The 23,161-nt window shown below is 38.1% G+C and overlaps 1 protein-coding gene across 1 annotated transcript in view; it reads left to right on the top strand.

The window, feature by feature from the left end:
* LOC149169708 (Transducin/WD40 repeat-like superfamily protein) overlaps positions 1–23,161 on the top strand; it is a 233,819-nt gene that overhangs the window by 17,607 nt on the left and 193,051 nt on the right. Inside the window, exon 3 of the mRNA XM_089428776.1 lies at positions 7,623–7,844. Coding sequence (XP_089284902.1) covers positions 7,623–7,844 — 222 coding nt within the window. The remainder of the gene's footprint in view (positions 1–7,622; positions 7,845–23,161) is intronic.

Genomic DNA, 23,161 nt, shown 5'->3' with positions numbered 1-23,161 from the left:
CTTCTCCAAGTGCTCATCGACTTCTTCTTATAACCCTGTATTGGGACTTCAACGACCAAGATTAAATCTTCATCGATGGCTAGGATTAACTAGAAGTCGATCCGTGTGAGTTTCTAGAACATTTACACCTTGACATAATTAATTCTAACCTTATTTCCTAAGTTTAGACTTAGGAAATATTTAAAAACTGGCTAATTATCTAATTAAGTCATTTCTTGGCGGAATTTCCAGAAATGATTTCTGGGTTTTGGAGATCTCCCGTATTCTAGTCTCTCCACAAAATTTCGTGGCTAGAACACATCTGATGCTACAAAAACTAACATTCCCTCTTAGCGAGGAATGTGTTCTAGTGCTCTAGTGCACATCCTGTCGTAGCACACTGTTTCTGCATCATCTCTTGTCACGCTGTTGATGTTTGGCTGTCACTGCCCACCAACCACTGCGCAACTCTGATATACACTGCATCTATGCTGCTGCTGACCCTGTTGAATTGCTGCCAACACTACATCTGCACTGCAACTCCCTCTCATCTGTTGCTGCCGCAACTGCAACTGAGAAGCATCCTAAATACTAAACCAACTGTGATCAGTGTAATGCATCTGTCACCTGAGTCTCTGACTGTTACTAGTGTCTGCATTGTCACTGAAGAATCTGCGCTGCTGCTGACTCTGCATTGTGCCAACTGCACTGCTGCCAACTCTGCACTGCACCCCAACATCTGACTGCCACTAGTATCTGGAACTGTCACTCTAGCATCTGACTGCATCAACTGTCACTGATCCATCATGCTACTGAAAACTGTGGGCCCTCGTAGTAAGGTATTGATCCACGAGGTGGACTCCTCAAGGATCCTTCCCATCTGTAGCAATCTACGGCTACAACACCAAATCACCCCACCTCACTCCTGGAGGTATGTTGGTGATCATAGCGAAATTTGATCTACTCATATTGCTGTTGCTACTGCTCTGCTGCTGCAACTACAACAATAATGACTCTGATATCCTCAGATCCTAAAGTACTAGCTTCCATAGGGTTGCTCCCTCTGAGTCTCGATCTCCTTATGGGAAATCTCTCTGCTCCCTCCTGGCAACTCACACTAACCTCCTGTACTGGAAACTAGACTGCTTAGCTTTGCACTGGGAATCTTTTAGCTGGAACTGCACCTGTATCCTGCAACTGGGCAATTCGTATTGCCTCTGTCATTGGATCTAGCTCTGCGACTGTCTCCTGGGTACTTACTGCAACTAGATTTGCAATTGTCGAATGACAGATTGTGTCTGCTGATAATGAACCTGCTACTATGATACTGTGGGCTCATGTAGCAAAGGTGATGGTCCCATTGCAACAATTTGGAACTGATCTGGCTGATCTCCTTGTTGCCACTGTGCTGGACCGTGCCCATCTGGCACACTGGAGTCTTGTTCTCTTCCTCCACCTGGATTTGGTGCCCCACTATCTCCTTTCGAGCCTAATCCCTGGCTTGGACCCTTCCTTTCTTTGCAACTCACACTTCCTCCGACATTTGCCTTTGGCAACTGCCTCCGACAACTGGAAGTCGATCTGCTGCCCAGATCTGCATTATGGCTAACTCGCACGACCTCTTCTGGCAATCTCGTACGACCATCCTTGCAGAGCTAAAAAATTTGGAAACTCAAAATTGGAGAAATAATCCTCGAAAATCTTCCTCTTTCCCTTTGCTCAACCATTGGAACTACTATTCGCACTCCTTCCTAGAGTGAAAAGACCTGCTCACAACTACTACCAATTTGCACCTGGAAAAATCAAATCTCTAAAACTCGAGATCCCCCGAGAGAAATTTTCCCTCTGCTGTGTGTGCTTCTTCTCTCTTCCACCCGACGTTGGTTTTGCTCTAGCGAATTGTTGCAAAACCCTTTGCGTCCAACTAAAGATCTGGTCCACGAAAATACTAAGTTGCTCCCTCTACCTATGGAATCACTCGATCTGGAGAGATCGAATTTTTCTGCCTCTCACTTAGAAAAATCGAATCTCCTCAAGAAACTCAGCCTCTTGGCAAAGTGACTGTGTTGCCTATGGGGTTTCGATTTGTTGCTCACACTGAACAACGAAACTCCTCCTGTCTTTGCTACTGAGCTCTCCAGCTAATCAATTGCGCTCTGATACCATGTGAAATTTCCGAAATCCGAAATCCTATTACAGCAACTGGAAATTACTCTCCTAATTGTTAATTAAATTTAACAATTTGTTTCCCGTTTCCTATAGCAGATATTGAACAACTCACACTGCAACCTACACAAATAAAACTGCGGAAGAATAAACGCTGGAAGAAATGCTAGTGCACACATAAATTTACATAATAATTTTTGGACCAATGTCCCCAGAAAAACCCAACTTGGGAAAACTGGTGTAGCAGCTGAGCGTTTTATTATTAAGCAACAGTGAAATAATATAAGTGCAACTGGATGCCGAAACTGGCAATCATACAGAGAAATACTGGCAAAATTCTGGAGAGGAATTTTCTCGACACAACTTGCCTTTAGAATTTCGGACCTCTAAGGGATTGCGTCAACCTCTGCGCTGCTTCGCATAGTTGGCTGGATGGCATGCCTTTTGCTGACTAGAAAGACGCTTCTTTGACACTCTGGGACTCCTTCCCGGACTTTGGAACTGAAAACGTCAATCTCTCCTAGCAAATCGACTTTGCCTCTAGAGGCTACTGCGCACCTCTGCGTCAGCCTCTCTGTGACTCCTCTGCCTCTCTGCAAATGCACTCACTAGATCTGGAATCCTTCCTCCGGCTTCATTGCCCCTGCCCTTCTCTCACTGCTTCGATCTCACTAGCTTTCTCTCTGGCAACTGACTGCTGCTACTCTGGAAATCGATCTGCTCATGAAATCGAACCTCTCAAGTGTGTTCTCCAAGTGCCCATCGACTTCTTATAATCCTTTGTTGGGACTCCAACGACCAAGATCAAATCTTAATCGATGGCTAGGATTAATTAGAAGTCGATTTGTGCGAGTTTCTAGAACATTCACACCTTAACTTAATTAATTTTGATTAATTAACCATATTTCCTTAGTTTAGACTTGGGAAATATTTAAAAACTGACTAATTATCTAATTAAGTAATTTCTAGGCCGAATTTCCATAAATGATTTCTGAGTTTTGGAGATCTCCTGTATTCTAGCCTCTCCACAAAATTTCGTGGCTAGACCACATTCGATGCTACAAAAACTAAAATCTTGGATGAGTAGGAAGCATAAATCTGTTGCTTTAAGCACCGCCGAGGCCGAATACATTGCTACTAGTATGGCCTATTGTAAAGCTGTTTGGTTGAGGAAGCTCTTTAGTGAGCTATTTGAGCACGTGCTGGATACCACCGTGATCTTTTGCGACAACTAAAATGGGATTCACCTTTCTGAGAATCCCATGTTCCACGACCACTCCAAGCACATTGATATTAGGTGCCACTTTATCCGGGATATGGTACAACGAGGAGCAATAAGGCTCCAACACATTAGGGCGGATGAGTAGGTCGCAGATATCCTCACAAAGCCTTTAGGGAAGGTCAAATTCTTAACCTTTCGAGAGAGAATTGGTGTTGTGGAAAGACCCTCCTATGAGGGTCCTGCATGAGTTGGACATTGAGCTCTGGGAGCCCCTGGGGGCTTGGGGTACTTTTTGGAGCCTATGAGTGACCATAGGGTGAGTGGTTCACCTTCCCCTACTGGTGTGCTATGTACAAGGTGAGTGGTTCACCTTTCCTGTGATACCCCATGATGGTTGACATGTGTGTAGGGTGAGTGGTTCAACTTACCCTATGATTCTGGACACATGTATGTAGGGTGAGTGGTTCACCTTCTCTTGTCGATGCCCCAGTACACATCCTACCCATGGAGTCCGGGACTCATGGGAAGTAACCTTATCTGGCCAGTGAGTTGGGAAAAGTGGTTAGGGACCATAGCACTACTGATTGATGCATCGTGTATTGCCGTACTCCTATGACTAGGATGCATGGTGTTCAACAACTTGATCTGGGATCATTTGAGGTTCTACCTCTGGACTGACTTTTGTCAGTGGAGAGTGGTAAGGTCTTGTGACTCATTCTTGATCAATTCTTCTTCATTATTACTTCATGGTTCAACGGAGTAGAGTAGAGATGACAAAGACGGTACATGACGAAAAAGTGGCATGATGATGACAAATGGATTGGCAGGTGGAATTCTCCCTAGTTGAGAGGGAGTGTTAAAATTGGCAACTAGGGCCAAATTCCACCTTGGGACAACTCTTTTTATGGAGATGATGATTGCATTGGATTCCCCTTTTCGAGAGGTCCAAGATTGAGATAAATATCATCTCATTCGGGCAAGCAGAAATGTGATTTTGAATTTATGACCGCACATGTGGAAATTGTTTAGGCTGGCCTCAACTTAATGTAGGCTCAAGAAGCCCAATGGATGTGTCTCTTCACCCACAACGAAGTGTATAAATAGAAGAGACCTCACACCTCATTTGGACATCCATCACTCACACATTCTTCTCTCTCTCTTCATCGGATTGGTTCGTATAGCTTGGGCAACCTCTCTCTCTCACACGTGGCAAGGAAGATGATTTTCCGGGCAGAAAATTACATGCCAAATTTCAGATTTCAGGACCAACGTTGTTCGAGGAGATTTTGACCTATTTTGACTGTGGTTTTAAGGGCATAATTTCAGTTTCTTTAGGTTGCATTGACTGGCACAAAAATCGAGGATTTTGGATTTGTTTGACCTGCGTTGACCGCAGGTTGACAGAGTTTGACTTGAGTTTTTGCCACTGTTTTGAGTTGACTTTGACCACTATTGGAGGCCGAATTTGATTGCCTTTGACCGAGCTTCAAAGGAGGTGTTTTACCACTGTTTTGACTAAAGTTGACTTTTTGGTTAGGGTTGAAGTTTGAATACAATTGACTACAGAATTTGACAGGGCTGATTTGACTTTGTATTGGGCTAGTCTATTTGACTTTTGTACTCTCTCTCTCTGTTGAACTATTGAATAATAATAAGAAGATTTGATCAAAGGGTTTTCCCCACAATGGGGTTTTTCCTTGGCATCCGCCAAATCTGGTGTCCTTTTGTCTTGGTTTGTCTTCTGCATTTGTTTTATGTTCTATCTGCATTTACTGTCAATGTGATTGCTACTGGAAATAATTGGAAATTGTTATTGGGTTGCTCAAGGAACATTGAAGTAAATTGTGCTAAGCATAAAACATACCATTGTTATCTAAAATTAACAAAACCTTATAGCAAGAATGATCTATTTGGGCTCTAGAGTGTGATTTATGGCAAGTTAAGGGATCCAATAGAGCTAATGGAGGAATGCACTAGCTTGGAGCACTATTTTGATCAAAGGAGACCACTTGATGATGGACATTCAACTTGAAGGGAGCATTGTGGTGGCTTGTTCATGAATCTACTCCTTGCAAGAGGGATATTAGTGCAAAAAGGGATTTAAAAGGATAATAAAGTGGGGCATTACACATTATCTGAGGTGCATTCCATATATTTGGAGGCATGTTTTACGTTTGAGAGGGGCTTTGGGCCAGGAGCAGTTTGTTCAAGATATTTCCTCTACATATTCGGAGGAAAAATCTTTGCTTGAGGAGATGCCATGTGGCATTATTGACCCTCAAATAAAAAATAAATACATGATTTAAAAGGACCTCAAATAGAAGGATGACAAGTGACAATATAGATCCATTTAATTAATTCAAAAGGAAAAAAGGAGTACTACACTCAAGGAGGATTCTATGGCCTTCGAAAAATAAATATTATTGTATCAATTTTGGGTTTGATTTGAAAGATATAAATGGAAGAGAAGATTCATTTTTTAAGAGCTACAGTTGGATGTGTGAGAGCTCTCCTCGAAGTTAGTTGAATGTCTATTTGGAGGAAGAAGTCACGGGGCAAATTCATATGTGATGTTTTCCATCTCTAGCTTCTCTTTTTCATGGACACCTTCGGATTATGCAAGGATTGCCATTGTTTGCTTCTGGAATAGTCTTTGCAGAAAGGTAATCGTACTCCAATAAGAGGAGATTAGGGTTTGAGGTTGTAAACACCCCTAATCCTTGATGTAACTTTTGAATGATGGGGAATTTTCTGTAGTAATTGCAGATTGAGTGTGTTATGGCCCTCTTGATCTTGTGATGGAATCAGATTTGAAGGTGTGATGTATTTTTGGGTTGTTCATTCAATAGAAAGCTGTCCCACTTTGTCCTTTTCATCTTCGGTTTCTTGTAATAGTTGTTCCTTCACTGTTTAATGGTTGCACATTATTCTTGGCTAAAATGTCATGGTTGTGATGGTGCATCTTGTATAAGCGTTCTCACTTATTCTTGCATAACTTAAAAATTTGTATTGGACTAATTAGGGCACATCAGTAAATGACTTAATTACGTCTTCTCCACAATATTCAAACCCTCTTATTTGTGGATCTCGATTACATTGCTCATTGGGATAGGCACTAGTCTTGGCAATCTACCATCCCTTAATCTAAAGAATATCATAACACTTTCCAAGGGATTCACCCTAGTGCTAGAAGAGAGCTGGCCCAAAGTGAGAGGGAAGAGTTGTTGTGGTGACAATGAGCAGTCCTCTTGAGTGCCTCTAGGGTTGCACTTGGTTTTGGAACTTTGAGTATCTTGAATACAGGTCTGGGGGTTACACTTACTCTTTTAGGTCTTGCAGTAGGTCAACATACACAAAGACTCACCTTGTAGGGTGGGGAGTAAACATCATGGAAGAAAAATAGCCACCTACAGAACAAGCCACTCAAGGAGCTACCATAATATAACAGGATATCAGGGAACTCAAGCCACTTATGTGGTAAAATTTGTGTGACATTTTCAATCAAGAGGTTTTCTTCCTATGATTTAAAATTTACCAGTTATCCCTGGCACATCCAAACCATGCCTGTGGACTTCAACATGATGCACTTTTTCAGTAATTTGGAACAAAAGGTATCACTTGGTGAGGTTTTGAATACTTCAGGTTGTCTTGCATGCAATTCCTAGGTTTCTTTCACCCAAGAACCTACTACTAATTGTGAAAGCACATTACCTTGGAAGTTGGAAGTACCCTAAAAGGACAAATGTGACTGTCACAAGTTTGATTATCTTTATTTATTTTGATAAGGATATCAGGACTGTTCTCAGGAATCTTAGTGTCAGATTCTCTTTCCCATGAAAGCACCTCCGAGCCCTTTTGGGTGTCATTGTTACCTTTACAACCTGCAACATCCAAGTGCAAATTCTGGGCTCCAAGGTGAGATGGTTTTACTGCCATCTAGGGCTGAATTATCCCATCTAAAGCAGGGATAAAAGGGTTGGCTGGATTACATAAATGCTAAAGCCAAGTATAATCATTGGAGTGCGTAGATCTATTCCAAAACACATATGTATTGATTCCAATTAAGGCTTCTACTAAATGCTTAGAGATCGTTTCTCCTAGGTGCTAGTCTTAATCTTGTAAGTTTATTAGTGTTTCTTTTAACAGAATGCTTGAAAAAACTCAGAGTAACCTGCAAATAGAAACAGTAAACGATGCTTAATGTTATTGTAGTTTGTCAAATTTTATTTTCCTTATTTTTCTCTTGTTTTTGCAGGGGCTTGTGTTCCCTCCTATTTCTTTCCAGATAGAAGAGGGGATTGGCAGTGCATCTAGACAGCAGTTTGACCAAGATCTGGATAGAGAAGACACAATTGTCACCCCAAGCACCAGTGAGGGCACAAATGCCCTGCAAGAAGGGGGTCTTCTTTTGAAGGGTGTCTCTGTTCTAAAAAATATCCTGGCCAGTTCATTTGGACCGATTTTTTCTCCTAATGAGGTAAGTTATCTTGAACTACAAAATCTATGGCCTGTTTTTTGCTGCTTCCGATTATCATTATTTGTGGAGTGATCAGTGATAAAATTATACATTGCTCTTGTTCATGTCTCTTTGCATTTGATAGTTTGTCAGTCATCCTTATATGAAATGGCTTTTGCAGTTGGGAAGAGTAGCTGACCAATTAATTCTGGGTTAATTAGAAATTCACAAATAATTTTGGCATTGCAAAATTTGCAATTTGGAGCAGCCTGCAGACAATTTAATTACGGGTTTAGGGAGCTGGGTAGCAAAATGGCCTCCACATGGTTCTGTTGTGCTGTGCAACAACCCCCCCCTTTATTTTACATAAATGACTTAGGTGATTATTGTACAAATAAATAGGGACCCCTAAAAAATTAAAAAATATAGGAATATGATTTAATTTAAATTTTTTCTTAGGAATAAATTTGATTTTCCTTTTTTAATAAAACCTCATTAAAGCTTGAATGACCAAACAAGGCCACTTTAAAGGAAAATACGACAATATCGCGTATCACAAAGTCTCGAGAGTATAATAGTTCACCTACTGAGTTGAGACTTGCGATTGCGATAAGGCATAGCCCCAGGGAACCCAAGCATATTCATTCTTTATAAAAGCTTAAAAGTATTAATGAGAATTCCTTATGGCGAAAGCTCCCTCTTGCGAAACGCAATAAGTCATCGGACCTGACGAAACAATAAACTATACCATTAAAAACACATCGCATCCAGCCATATTGCAAGAATGCCAATAAAGCTATTCATTAAAGAAAAGCGCCCAAGGAAATCATAAAGATTAAACAAAAGCTCTGCTTGAATATAAACCTATGGGCCCGCTACAATCGCCGCGTCACTTCTTGCAAATCGCAATCGCTCAAAGCTTCGACCATATCAATTTTCTGTTCTGTCTTGAAATCGCCTATTGCGATATTTCAATAATGCAATTATCGCAATTGCACATCTCGCATGCTTAACACACTGATACGGTGATATCACCATCGCATATCGGCGCGGTACTTAAAGAATGAATTTTGTTTACCATCCGAAGAAGTTTTGCGATGCGATATATTTATGAATAATAAATAAACCACGCGAAGCCATGATTTTAGTTAATTAATGGGTTCTAATGATATTTATGGTTTCAAGGCCCAAGGAGATTTGGTGATCTGTTCAGATTGATTTGCATTAAAACTTCCCTTTCTGTCATTTCAAAAGCTTTATGTGTCCGCATGCTTTTATGTTTAACTCCTATTTGCTCTTCATTTGCTCTGTATTCTCTGTATTGTAGGATTTCTCCCGAGAGAGAATTGTGTAGCAAAATGACTAAGTCTAAGAAAGGAAAGAAGTCTGGTGAAGCCACACAATCTTCTACATCTGATGTAACAGAAATGCCTCCATTATTCTCAGATACAACATGCACTATTGACAACGGGACTTCCTCATGGGAAACTATGTACCATCTACTAGAAAGCGAGGGTCCAAGGATAATTCAAAGCAAAGCAACAACAAATGCTACCACTTCTTCTGAAGCTTCCCACTTTGAGGCTGCAAGCTCGTTCCTGCACATAATTGCTGCTAGACCTAAGATTTTTCCATACATCGATATGGTAAAATGGATAATAGATAATATTAACATTGCCGATAGGGCATTCCAGACTTCAAGACAAACAATGATTGGTTCCTTCACACCAGAAGACCTCAAGAGAATGTATCATATACTAGACCCGCAAAATGTATATGATGAAGCCTTCCTCGTGCATTTCGCAGCAGAAAATGAGGAACCATCCGACCCAATTAGGCAATGGAGGGATAATTCAAACAAGCACAAACAAGAGAAATCAGGTATGTATCCTATAGCATCTCTCGCTGCTCCCTACTCTGATATTGCTGCCATGATGTGTAGATTGTTTGGGTATGCCAACACTACCAATTTTTTTGTTGAATGGGTTCCTCTAATAGACGCAGCTGTGAATTCTTTTATAATGGACTGGGGCACTATCTTGTCTAATAACCTCGCCTTACAAATATGGGAATACAAACAAAATAGATATGTTACCACTAGGATAGTCCCACCATTTTTTATGAGTGCCTACATCATGGATGCAGTCTGTTTCACCACTAGTTTCCCAACTATGGGGTGGAAATGGACCATTCAGGACCCTACCCCTATTCATATATATCACAACATCCTGTGGGAATCCAATTTCCACACTCATTTTTACAAAATATGTCAAGGAGTCATGCTACCTATCTACCAAGCTGTTTTCGACAAAAAGGCCCCAAGGTTATCTGATGAGGCCAAAATTGATATTTTACCAATAGGTAGGTGGTTTGGAGAAGAATTGTTTACTTATGTCCGAGTCTTTGGAAGCATAGCACCCCCTCATGTCCTCCCTTGGTATGTACCTGATAAGCTTCTTGCTAGGGAGATTGCTTACCAGACTGTAGGGGATGGGATAACCAAAACCCTAAAAGAATCCAAAAAATCCCTTTGGCCTTCTTTTCCCCTCCAATGTGGTGTCTATGCATTGCACGATTTCAAGCATGCTACGCTTGAAATCGATCACATTTTATGTTTAAAGCTCGCCACTATTCTAGGAAGACAGTTCGACCCCAATAAAGTTGCTCAGAATTTCACTGCTTCAGTGAAAATAAGGCAATTCAGCCATGAAAAAGATGATTTTGATGATTTGTTTGAGTCAACCGAGCTATTCTCACAGGTAAAAAATTTGGCTACTCTGAGGTTTGACCCACAAAAGCTAGCCCAATTCCACCAATACAGGAGGAAGAGGTTACAGAAAGTCCCTTTGGATCTGTTGGAGATCCCATAGCCAAATGTTCAGGAAGAGCAGAGCTCAAGCCATGATTCAGAGAAAGGCTCAGAACACAGTTCTAGGTATAATTCAAGACACATTTCTGAGCATAATTCAAAAGAGAAATCAGAACAGGGTTCTGAATAGACTTCAGAGCATAAATTGGCCCAAAGCTCAGAGCACGACTCAGAGAAGAGCCCAGAGAATAGCCCAAAGAAGAGTCCTGAGAAGGACACTCAAAAGGAATTTGAAAAGGCCTCGACAGAGAAAGAAGTGGAAGATGTTTCCACCAAAGTGCATATAGACGAAACCCCCCTGAAAAATCAACTAGATGAGGCATGGTAGCAGTTTGATCGACAACTCAAAGGACAACAAGGGGAGAAAAGTGTTGAAACAAAAAAAAAATAAAAACACCCCAAAATACCGAACAAAGCTCGCTCACTGACAGGCCACTGAAAAAGCTGTTGCCATAGAAGAGATTGAAATCATCTCGGCCTTCCCCTCAACATAAATTGTTCTCAGAGTAGAGGAAATTCCTCCTCTTGATGTCTTTTACAGTCCAAAGCATCGGGCTATGGTAAAACGACAGAGGAAGAAAAGGAAAATAGAACAATCCTCAGCGATAATTCTTGACAATGAGCCAATGGATGTAGTTTGGAAGGATACCCCCATGGATCCTTTAGATAATTTGACCAAACTATCACAGTTTGCAGGTGCTTATGCATCTGCCACTATTGATAAGGCAGTGGAAGTCAAACAACTAGTAAGGGAGAAAGATGAAAGGATACAACAATTAGAGCAACAGTTGGCCAAAGAAAAGCAAAATGTAGACCATCAAATGAAAGCACAGATGGCACAACTACAACAGAGCTTTGATCAGTTAAAGCTCCAGTATCAAGCAGAGACAAGTGCTAAAGATGCTCAAATACAACAGCTGCAATTTTCTGTGGAACAACTAAAAGATAATCCTAAAATTGAGGATTTTGTAAAAGAGGCACTAGAACTCAATTCCTTGTTGTCAATGCAACATGCAACGTTTTGTCAGAGGCTATCGGTCATCAATTCGATGTGCAAGGAAAGCGATTCACTGATGAATCGAGCATCCGATCTAAGGATCACCTTCAACGAGATTGATGAGAAGATTTCAGGATACATTACATGGCAAGATACTCCAGAAGGAAGGGCAGCAGATCTCCCCAGGATAGAAGAATCTCACAAAGATATCCTCTTCACTGATTGGGATATTCAGCTAAAACAGGTAGAAAGGGCAGTTGCAAGAGCAACTGATGCTGCAAACAATATCATTGAGACCATCAATGACAATTTGCATAATGCCAATCTGATATAGGAATGCCCACCTAGGAGTCTCCCTAATATCAGAGCCCTAGAAGCAAAATGGCAAGAAACTTCCAAAGCAAAAGAAGAAGTGATTAAACAACTTACAAAACTAGACTGGGAAGTGTATTGGAGATATCTGGTAAAGCCACACAGTCAGTGGCTAGTACTATGCTGCCTAGTTGACTTAGCCATGCACATGCTGCCTTCCCTTTCAGATGTAGTGTATACAGGCCAGATGCACATGAGGACGAAACAACCTCCTGAAGTCAAGCCGATGATGGATATATACGAGCTCAGACAACAAATGAAAGAGTAGATACTGTTACATGCTGGAGCTCGTCATTTCAATAATTTTGTTTTATGTAATTTTGTCACTTATTTTAAGGAGAGTTGTTTAAACCTCCTCAGAACTTCATGCAATGCCTATTTTTGTACTTTTATTTTATTATATAAACCCTTTCATGTCTTTTAAGAAAGGGTCCTGAATTTTATAAAGAAACTCTTTACAAGCTTGCACTTTTGTACTTTAAAGTTTCTCTTGGTAGAATCATTGGATCATAGTCCTGAGATTTTGTGAAGAAGGCTTACAAAAGCTTGCACTTTTGTACTTTTGCAAACCATCTTAATAAGAAAGACTGGACTGAAGCTACTTACTTTATGAGCAGACTGATATGCATCGGGTATTTCTATCTTTGTGTATTTATTTGTTCATGAATTAACAACCATTTTTATTATATTGTTTATCATATGTATCTTTTTCATACAGTGCTGTATCCATTCACTTTTGAACATACTAGGACTGTTATTTTTAATACATTGATGAGCAAGTGTTTAAACGATATTTGATGCGATATATGTTTATAAATTATTTAATCAAAATAATTATTTCAAAGGCTTTTCATTTGTGTTAGTATTTGATTAATCTTCATTGTCATGTACTAAAGATAATCATTGTAGATCGCACAAGTATAAGTAAAATCCTGGGTAATATATAGATAGGTTATATATATATATATATATATATATATATATTTTAGTTGAAAACCACCCCATCAATCACTTAATTTTTTGGTAATCAACCATTCTATCCATCCTATCACATTTTTATTGGGAAACTGGTCCCATTATATCTAGTCGGTGCCACTAATCCAAACAGAAAAGGGACGGTATTCATGTCTCCGACCGAGTGGTTTTCCCCATGTTGTTGCAGCGATTTTTGAGGCATCAACATTTTGGCGCTAGAAGGAGGGCCAAGACTATGAATGGCAAAGAGAACTCAATCTAAATTAACAAGCCAATCCAAGAGTCACTCCTCCTCAATATCACTTCCAACTTCTAGATCCTCATCTAAAACTCCTATTTCTAGATCAGAAGTTGAGCAGTCACTCCCTAAATATCCTAGTACAATTCCTAAAGCACCTTCTTCAGATTACAATCCTGAATCACCTAAGGTTCAGACTTTAATAAAGAAATTAGAGGAAATCTCTATTTCAGCAGAAAAGCCTGTCCCATCTGAAGCATCTGAAGGAAGTATTACTTCTGTTTTGCAACCCACTCGGATTCTAACCCGTTCTCAAAGTGAGAAGCTTGGGGTTCCTCCATTTGAATTTCCTCTTCCTTCTTTCCGAAAGAAAACTAAGAAATCTGAGTCACAGACATCAACTAGTGAGGTTTTATCAAATTCCCCACCACAAACACCTTCATTCCCTCCATTCATTCCTCTTAATATCCATTCTTCTCAAGGTACTAGTGCTAGTTCATCCAACTCAAGTGCACAACTTGCCTCTTCTTCCACTCAAACTCCCTCAATATCCACTTCCCCTCAAACTCCAATAATGGCAGGACAACAACCACCACCACCACCAGTCAGACCATGGGCCAATCCTGGTGCTGTACAAATGGCACCTCCCCTCCATGATCTGCCTAAACATCCTGAAAGATGGCTGCCGAAATTTAATCCTGATGATGGATTGCCTACTGAGGAACATCTCCATAATTATATGTTAGCTATTAATCTTAATGGAGTGGCCGAAGAAGATTGTGTAGTAAGATTATTTCCCTACACCCTCCAAGGATCAGTAGGCTCATGGTATTTTTCATTACCACCAGGATCTATTACTAATTGGGATATGTTTGAAGAGCAATTTCTAGCCAAATTTGGTGATGACCGTACAATCGCATCCCTTATCAATGATATTTCTAATTTAAAAGCTAAATCAGGTGAAAAGATCAAAGATTTCAATTCCATATTCAATAAATTGCTAAACAAAATCCCAGCCACATCAAGCCTTGGTGTTGATGTCCAAATCGAGTGGTATATTTCTTCTCTTCCTTCCAATATAACAATTTTTGTAGATAGAGCCAATAAGGCTACTTTGGTAGAAAACATGAAAGAATCCTTGTCTGTAGAAAAGAAGACAACCCAGGAAGATAGGAAAACGAAAAAGGTTACATTTAAGGATGAATCAAAGAAGAAAGCCCCTAAGGATCCTTTTGATCTTGAAGGTCTGCAAAAAGTCCTAAAAACCATGTCAAATGAAATGGTAGAGATTAAGAAACAAGTAGCTGAATCCTCTTCTAAGAAACCTTTCAGATCCTTCAAGAGGAATCAGACTTCTAATCCTCAGCCACCAAATACAATATCCAATGCTGAATCTGATTTAGAAGAAGAGGAAGAAGAAATTGCATTGACTGATGAAGAGACTAAAGATGAAGAATTGGTTGAAGTACATGGAATGTGGGATTTTATCCTCCCTGTTTCTGATAATGAAGAAGAGCAAGAAGCTCTACCTGTTAGCACTAGGAGTAAGGGCCCTGCTGATTCAACACAATCAAATCAAAAGCAAAAGCCCTCAACCCCTGCTACCAAGGAAAAGGTGGCCAATAAAAAGTCTTCTCCCAAATCTCCTCAACCAACTCCATCCTCATCTAATCCTCCATCTTCATCTAAAACCTTGGTAGTTACTGATACCATGGAGTATAACATAGTGGAGGACATGAAGAAAACCAGAGCCAATATCTCTCTTCATGAGCTCGGTAAGCTTAAACATCAAAAAAATCTATTGCTGAAAGAATTAACGCAGTTCTTGCTTCTCTTCTTGCTGCTGTGATATCCCAAGCTGCCAGAGGAATGGGTAAACCCCCCAATGATTCATCAAATAAGGTCGATCCTACTGATGTTATCTTAATTGGTGACAAATCCAATTCACATACTCCCCCTTTCCTCTTGACTTATGAAATCTTCAATAAAAATCTGCACAACTGCTTAATAGACTCAAGGGCTTCTTCAAACATTATGCCAAGAACAATCTACACTAAATTAAATGTCTCACCCCAAAAGTCTGTTGTTCATATTGTGCAACTTGATAGAACAAAAGTTGAGGTCTTAGGAGAAATGAATTCGATCACTATTAGACTCTCTTCTAATCCGAAAGTTTGTCAAGTAATTGATATATTAGTTGCTGATATTCCCGAGTTCTATGGTTTAATTCTTAGTAGAGACTGGTTTGAGAAACTCCACGACTATTTTGCAACAAATTGGTCTCACATGTGGCTCCCTTACAATGGAAAGCCAAACCAAATCAGAATTGACTGAGAAAAACACTTGAAGCACACAGTGACTGATTTTGAAGGTATGAATGAGCCAGTACCTTTTAACAACAATATCATTGGAAATTATTCTGCTGAATCATTTTTAGGAAATTTCAATGCACAAAAGTCACCTTTTTTGGACAACTTTGTTACTTCCCAGATTGAGAACTTTTCTCAAACAGATTCTTCCAGATGTATAAATCTTGTAGATAAACCATTAGTTAAAACTTTGTTTTGGACATTATATTTTGATGGATCTAAATCCAATGATGGTGCAGGAGCCGGTTGTATATTAATTAGTCCAGAAGGAGAAAAAACCATGCTAGCATGTAGGTTAGAATTTGAATGCACAAATAATACTGCTGAATATGAGGCACTGATTCAAGGTTTGTATAAAGCAATAGGCCTTGATATCAAATATCTTCAAGTTTTTGGAGATTCATAAATTGTTATCAAGCAAGTAAGAAACACCATTCATTGTCTCTCTGGACATTTAAAACATTATCAATCATTAGTCCAGGATCTTACTTCACATTTTTTAGCATTCAACATCTCTCCTATACCTAGACTTCAAAATGAAAGTGCTGACCTTCTGGCTAACATAGCATCCAAGCTTATACCATCAGAGGATTATAGTCCAGATAGGTTTTCCATAGAATTAATTTTTCGACCATCCATTCCTGATAATGTCACCAATTGGTGAGTCTTTAATGATGACGAGGATATCATAAGCTTTTTGACATCTGAAGGGTCATATGATGATCAGATAATAGATGAGAGTGAGCATGATAATCAGTTAAAACAGAAGTCCAATGAGAATCCCATACCTAAATCTGTGGTAAAACTGGAGGATCTTTATGATCTTAAGGACATATTTAAAAAGGTTACTAATTCTAAACTCCAAAGTTCAACCTTAAGGTTTGAACTAGTAAACCTTGGAACTGATATCAAACCTCAAAACATCAATCTAGGACTTGGTCTCTCTCCTAATGAGAGATCAACCTTTATTCATTTGTTAAAAAAGTATAAAGGTATCTTTGCTTGGAACTATGATGATCTCAAAACATATGATACCTCTATCATACAACACACCATTCCCATGATATCCAATGACAAACCTGTACAATAGAAATTAAGGAAAATTCATCCCAATTTAGAAAGTCAAATCAAATCTGAGCTGAATAAACTCCTTAAAGCCAAGATTATCTTTCCTGTTAGGCATTCAAAATGGGTTTCAAACTTAGTACCTGTCAGGAAGAAGAATGGTGACATTCGCATTTGTATAGACTTTAGAAATCTCAACAAAGCTTGTCAGAAGGACAATTTCCCATTACCGACCATGGAACAAATATTGCAATCAGTAGCTGGTTCAGAACTAATGTCTTTTCTTGATGGATTTTCAGGATATAACCAAATTCTGGTTCATCCAAATGACAGATTAAAGACTACATTTTGGACGAAATGGGGAACCTATGCCTACCAGAAAATGCCTTTTGGACTAATTAACGTAGGAGCAAGTTTCCAAAGAGCCATGGATATAACTGTTTATTCCAAGAAGAGAAATAACCATTTACATGACTTAAAGCATATCTTTGAACGTTGCAAAAAATATGGAATTTCATTAAATCCAAAGAAGTCTTATTTTGCTCTAAATGAAGGTAAGCTTCTAGGGTTTATTGTATCCAAAAAAGGCATTTGTATTGATCCAGACAAAATAAAAGAAATTGCTGAAATTTCTTTACCCCACAATAAAAAATCTATGTAGTCTTTTCTAGGTCAAATAAATTTTGTTAAAAGATTTGTCCCTGACTTTTTCCAAATTGTTTTACAATTACAAACCATGATTAAGAAAAATTCAATCTTTAAGTGGGGACATAACGAAAGAGAAGTTTTTGATCTTATCGAACAAGTCATTATGAATGCTCCCTCTTTAACAACTCCAAATTTTCTAATCATTTCATTTTGTATACATTCGCTTCTGAAACATCTTATGTTGTTGTTTTAACACAACTCAATGATCAAGAAATCGAAGCACCCATCTCTTTCTTTAGTTCAAATTTTCAAGGTGCTGAACTAAATTATTCAAAGGTGGAAAAGCAAGCTTTTGCTGTTTTCAAATCTGTAAAGCACTTCAGGCCTTTTCCCCTCAAAGCCATACTAAAATAATAGTCCTATTCTCAGCAGTGAAACAATTACTTATGCAAAGTGAAGTAGGAGAAAAAAGGGAAAATTGGGTAACAACCCTGCAAGAATATGATATTGACATTAGACCAGCGAAAATTGTCGAAGGACAAGGTATTTGCAGACTGCTTACAGGAGCTTCCAACCTACTAGCAGATAAGGACTCAAGTAACATTATACATATAGCAGAGGTAAGCCTAAACGATTTAGAGTCCTAATATGCTGATCTTATTTTCTATTTGAAAAATGGATATGCTCCTCCTGAACTCAATCATAAAAGGAAAATGGCTTTAAGATTGAAAGCAAATCAATATGAAATCATTGATGATGTGTTATTTAGGAGAAATTACGATTCTGTATTATTAAGATGCCTTGAAAAGTTTGAAGCACAGAAGGTTTTGCAGGAACTCCACGATGGACCAGCTGGTGGACATTTTGGAGGAGATACTACTGCACATAAGATCCTGCATGTTGGGTACTATTGGCCAACCTTGTTCAAGGATACCCATGAATATGTGAGGAAATGCAAAATATGTCAAATTGCTACTGGAAGACAACGAAAATTTGCCTTACCTTTACAACTAGTCAACATTGAACAACCTTTTGAACAATGGGGATTGGATATCATAGGTGAGATTGTTCCTCATTCCTCAAAGCAACATAAGTATATCCTTATAGCTACAGACTATTTTACTAAGTGGGTGGAAACAATTCCACTAAAAGTAGCCAATTTTGATGCTATCATTGAATTCATTGATCAATTCATTATTACTAGATTTGGCTTACCACTTGCACTTATGTTTGATAATGCATCTTACTTTTCAGGAAATAATATGACTGAATTTGCTCTTAAGAGGGGTTTTAAACATAAATACTCTGCTATCTACTACTCTCAAGGAAATCGTGTAGCAGAATCAACCAACAAGAATCTCATAAGGATTATTAAAAGAACTATTGATCAGAGTCAAAAGAATTCGCATAAATCTTTGACATTTGCTCTATGGGCAAATCGAATAACCCAAAAGGCCTCAATAGGCACTTCTCCATTCAATCTAGTATATGGGAAAGAAGCTATGATTCCTTCAAATCTAGCTATTCCCTCATTAGCCCTAGTCCAATTTGTTGAAGAAACACCTCCTTCTTCTTTACAACTAAGACAGTCTCAAATTCTTAAATTAGAAGAAGAAAGAGAGAGCCAAACTTACACATGCTCGCCATCAACAGCTAGTCAAATCTTCTTTTGATGCAAGTTCTGTTTCCACAAAAGCTTTTAAAATTAGAGATCTCGTCCTTAAATGGGACAAGGCACATGAGGAAAAAGGAAAGTATACTAAATTCCAGAAAATGTGGCTTGGACCATTTCAAATTGCAGAACAATTAGGTTCATCAACATTCATATTGCAAGATTTATTAGGAAAGAGAGATTCTCTTCCTGTCAATGGGCTTATTTTGAAAAAATTCTTTTCTTAGAAGATTACATCTTCTACTGTAACATTATTGCATTTACTTTTTGTGTTTTCTTAGAAAAATAATGTTAAATAACATCACTTTTGGCTTCACAATAAAATCTCTTGAAATATTTTGATCTTTTGCTTTGAAAATAGAAATTCTTAAGGAAATGATCACAACATTTGAAAATTAGCTAAGTATCATAAAACTTTGAAATTTTCTTTTCCATTGAAGTTATAAATTCTTTGAAAACCTCAACTGTATAAAATCCTTTTTATTCTGTTATCAGCCAAGAAAGGTTATCTTTAACAAGGGAAAAACTATTTGCAGCTAAGCATCTCCAACTCTAAAGTTGTCATCCAAAACTCTTAAGGAGTCAATGATTCTCCCCATCCATTAACTTTACTATTTTTAGAATGTAATTCAAAAATATATTAACCTTAAAAGATAAGGGGTCCCATCACGAGTTTGCTTACCATGTTCATAGGGAAATAATAGACTGACATTACCAACATTGAATACCAAACCAGGGTAATGGCTTATGATTATTTTAATCTTAAGATAGGGGTTCTCATCACGAGCCAACTTGTTCAGTTCAATTACAACTAGTGAATGACATTGTCATTTTCTGGTCACCAAACTAGGACAATGGCTTTTAGGTAATAAAAAGTTGTTAAAAGAAAAGTAAATAAATAAAAAAAGAAAAAATGATATATATATATATATATATACTTTTGAAATTATCTCTAAAGACTGCACTCTTATATGGATGGGATTTTGAATCATTGATAGTTAAAAGATAACCCTGTCGAGGCTATGGACGCTTGCTAGTAGCAATGGCTCTACTTGTGACAAATGAGTATATCAAAACGCTAAGTTGTAGAAATCCCCCTACTTTATCTTTACAACTAAATAATCACTGATATAGACAAAAATGATTTTCATCTATAAGAGGATATAAAAAGAATTATAATTAAGTGATTTTTTTATGTTCAGAGTAATGTTACTTATCCAAATATTTCGAAAATATTTTTCTTTTCTGAATTATTTTCACTTAGAAAAGTTTTAGAAATTTCATTATTATCAGAGATAACTGGTTCTTCTAGTGAATTGCCAATTGTTGTGCTGTGTAACAACCCCCCCATTTATTTTACATAAATGACTTAGGTGATTATTGTACAAATAAATAGGGACCCTTAAAAAATTAAAAAACATAGGAATATGATTTAATTTAAAATTTTTCTTAGGAATAAATTTGATTTTTCTTTTTTAATAAAACCTCATTAAAGCTTGAATGACCAAACAAGGCCACTTTAAAGGAAAATCCGACAATATCGCATATCGCAAAGTCTCGAGAGTATAATAGTTCACCTACTGAGTCGAGACTTGCGATTGCGATAAAGGATAGCCCCAGGGAACCCAAGCATATTCATTCTTTATAAAAGCTTAAAAGTATTAATGAGAATTCCTTACAGCGGAAGCTCCTCGCATCACAATCCCACGACAAACAGGCAATATATCCAAAAGGCCTCCCTCTTGCGAAACGCGATAAGTCATCGGACCTGATGAAACAATAAACTATACCATTAAAAACACATCGCATCTGGCTATATCGCAAGAATGCCAATAAGCTTCGCTTGTATCATTCCAAATGGTTTCGATTGCGATAAAGCTATTCATTAAAGAAAAGCGCCCAAGGAAATCATAAAGCTTAACAAAAGCTACACTTGAATATAAACCTATGGGCCATCTACAAGCGCCACGTCACTTCCCGCAAATCACAATCGCTCAAAGCTTCAACCATATCGATTTTCTATTCTGTCTTGAAATCGCCAATTGTGATAATGCGATTATCGCAATCGCACATCTTCCATGCTTAACACACTGATACAATGATATTTCCATTGCATATCGACGCGGTACTTAAAGAATGAATTTTGTTTACCATCCGAAGAAGTTTTGCGACACGATATATTTATGAATAATAAATAAACCATGCGAAGCCATGATTTCACTTAATTAATGGCTTCTAACGATATTTATGGTTTCAAGGCCCAAGGAGATTTGGTGATTTGTTCATATTGATTTGCATTAAAACTTCCCTTCCTGTCATTTCAAAAGATTTATGTGTCTGCATGCTTTTACGTTTAACTCCTATTTGCTCTTCATTTGCTCTGTATTCTCTGTATTGTAGGATTTCTCCTGAGAGTGAATTGTGTAACAAAATGACTAAGTCTAAGAAAGGAAAGAAGTTTGGTGAAGCCACACGATTGTCTATGTCTAATCTAACAAAAATGCCTCCATTATTCTCAGATACAACATGCACTATTGAATGCGAGACTTTCTCATGGGAAACTATGTACCATCTACTGGAAAGCAAGGGTCCAAGGATAATTCAAAGCAAAGAAACAACAGATGCTACCACTTCTTTTGAAGCTTCCCACTTTGAGGCTACAAGCTCGTTCCTGCACAGAATTGCTTCTAGACCTAATATTTTGCCATACACCGATATGGTAAAATGGATAATAGACAATATTAACATTGTCGACATGGCATTTTAGACTTCAAGACAAACAATGATTGGTTCCTTCACACCAGAAGACCTCAAGAGAATGTATCATATACCAGACCCACAAAAGGTATATGATAAAGCCTTCCTTGAGCATTTCGCAGTAGAAAATGAGGAACCATCAGACCCAATTAGGCAATGGAGGGATAATTCAAACAAGCACAAACAAGAGAAATCGGGTATGTATCCTATAGCACCTCTCGCTGCTCCCTACTCTTATATTGTTGCCATGATGTGTAGATTGTTTGGGTATGCCGACACTACCAAATTTTCTGTTGAATGGGTTCCTTTAATAGACGCAACTGTGAATTCTTTTGTAATGGACTGGGGCACTATCTTGTCTAATAACCTCGCCTTACAAATCCATTAATACAAACAAAAAATGAAAAATATTTCTTCCTTGCTAAAGTATCTAATACTTGATCAATAAAATGTAGTGGAAAATGATCTTTTAAAGTAGCCTTGTTAAGTTCTCTATAGTCAATGCACACTCTCCACACTCCATTCTTAGGTACGATCACCAAAGGTGATACCCACTGAATATCTGAGATTGGGTAAATGAAATTCACATTAAGCAATTTTTGCAATTCCTCTTTAACAATTTCTCTCAGATTGGGATTCATCCTTCTCTGAGGTTGTCTTATTGGTTTGACATTTTCTTGAATATAAATGCGATGCATACATGTATTAGGATCAATTCCCCTCATGGCAACGTATTCCCATGCATATGCAGAAGAATGTTTTTGTAGCATCTTTATCAGTTGTTTCTTTTGAAATTCTTCCAATTTATTGTTAATGTTTAATGTTTTACCCGGATAAATTTCTACTAAATAATTGCAAAACTTTTCCATAAAATGTAAAGCTACTTTAGATTGTTGAGATGAAAAATATTCAATATTACATTGCTCTTGAAAACTTTGATCTTTTTCACAATATGAAGAAGAGTCATTATTATTCATCAAATTTATCAATTGATCCTCTTCATCAATTTGTGAAAGAGTAAATATAGTTTGAATATTTTCAAAGTCTTCATTATCATCATCATCAATCCAAACTTCACTTTCTACTCGGTTATTGTTCTTGTAGGTGGATATAATGTGAATTTCTTAGTAGAATTGCCATAAGAAATGAACATATCACCAAATCTACAACTTATGTTAAGTTATGGTATGTTCTATGCTTATAATAGTTTACTTCTTTTTCTTATTATATTCCACCGATTAGCAATCACATGTACATAAAGTAAAGTGCAGATAGAACATTAAACGATCGACAGAAAACAAGCCAAGACAAGAGACACAAGATGTAGCGGCTAGCCAGGGACAAACCCCACAATGTGTGGGGAAACGCTTTGATCA

The sequence above is a fragment of the Pinus tabuliformis genome, chromosome 4_2, assembly GCF_031772625.1.
Source record: "Pinus tabuliformis cultivar Carrire ecotype Pingquan chromosome 4_2, CPIR1, whole genome shotgun sequence".
Taxonomy (NCBI): domain Eukaryota; kingdom Viridiplantae; phylum Streptophyta; class Pinopsida; order Pinales; family Pinaceae; genus Pinus; species Pinus tabuliformis.
This window is presented reverse-complemented; position numbering and strand designations above follow the sequence as displayed.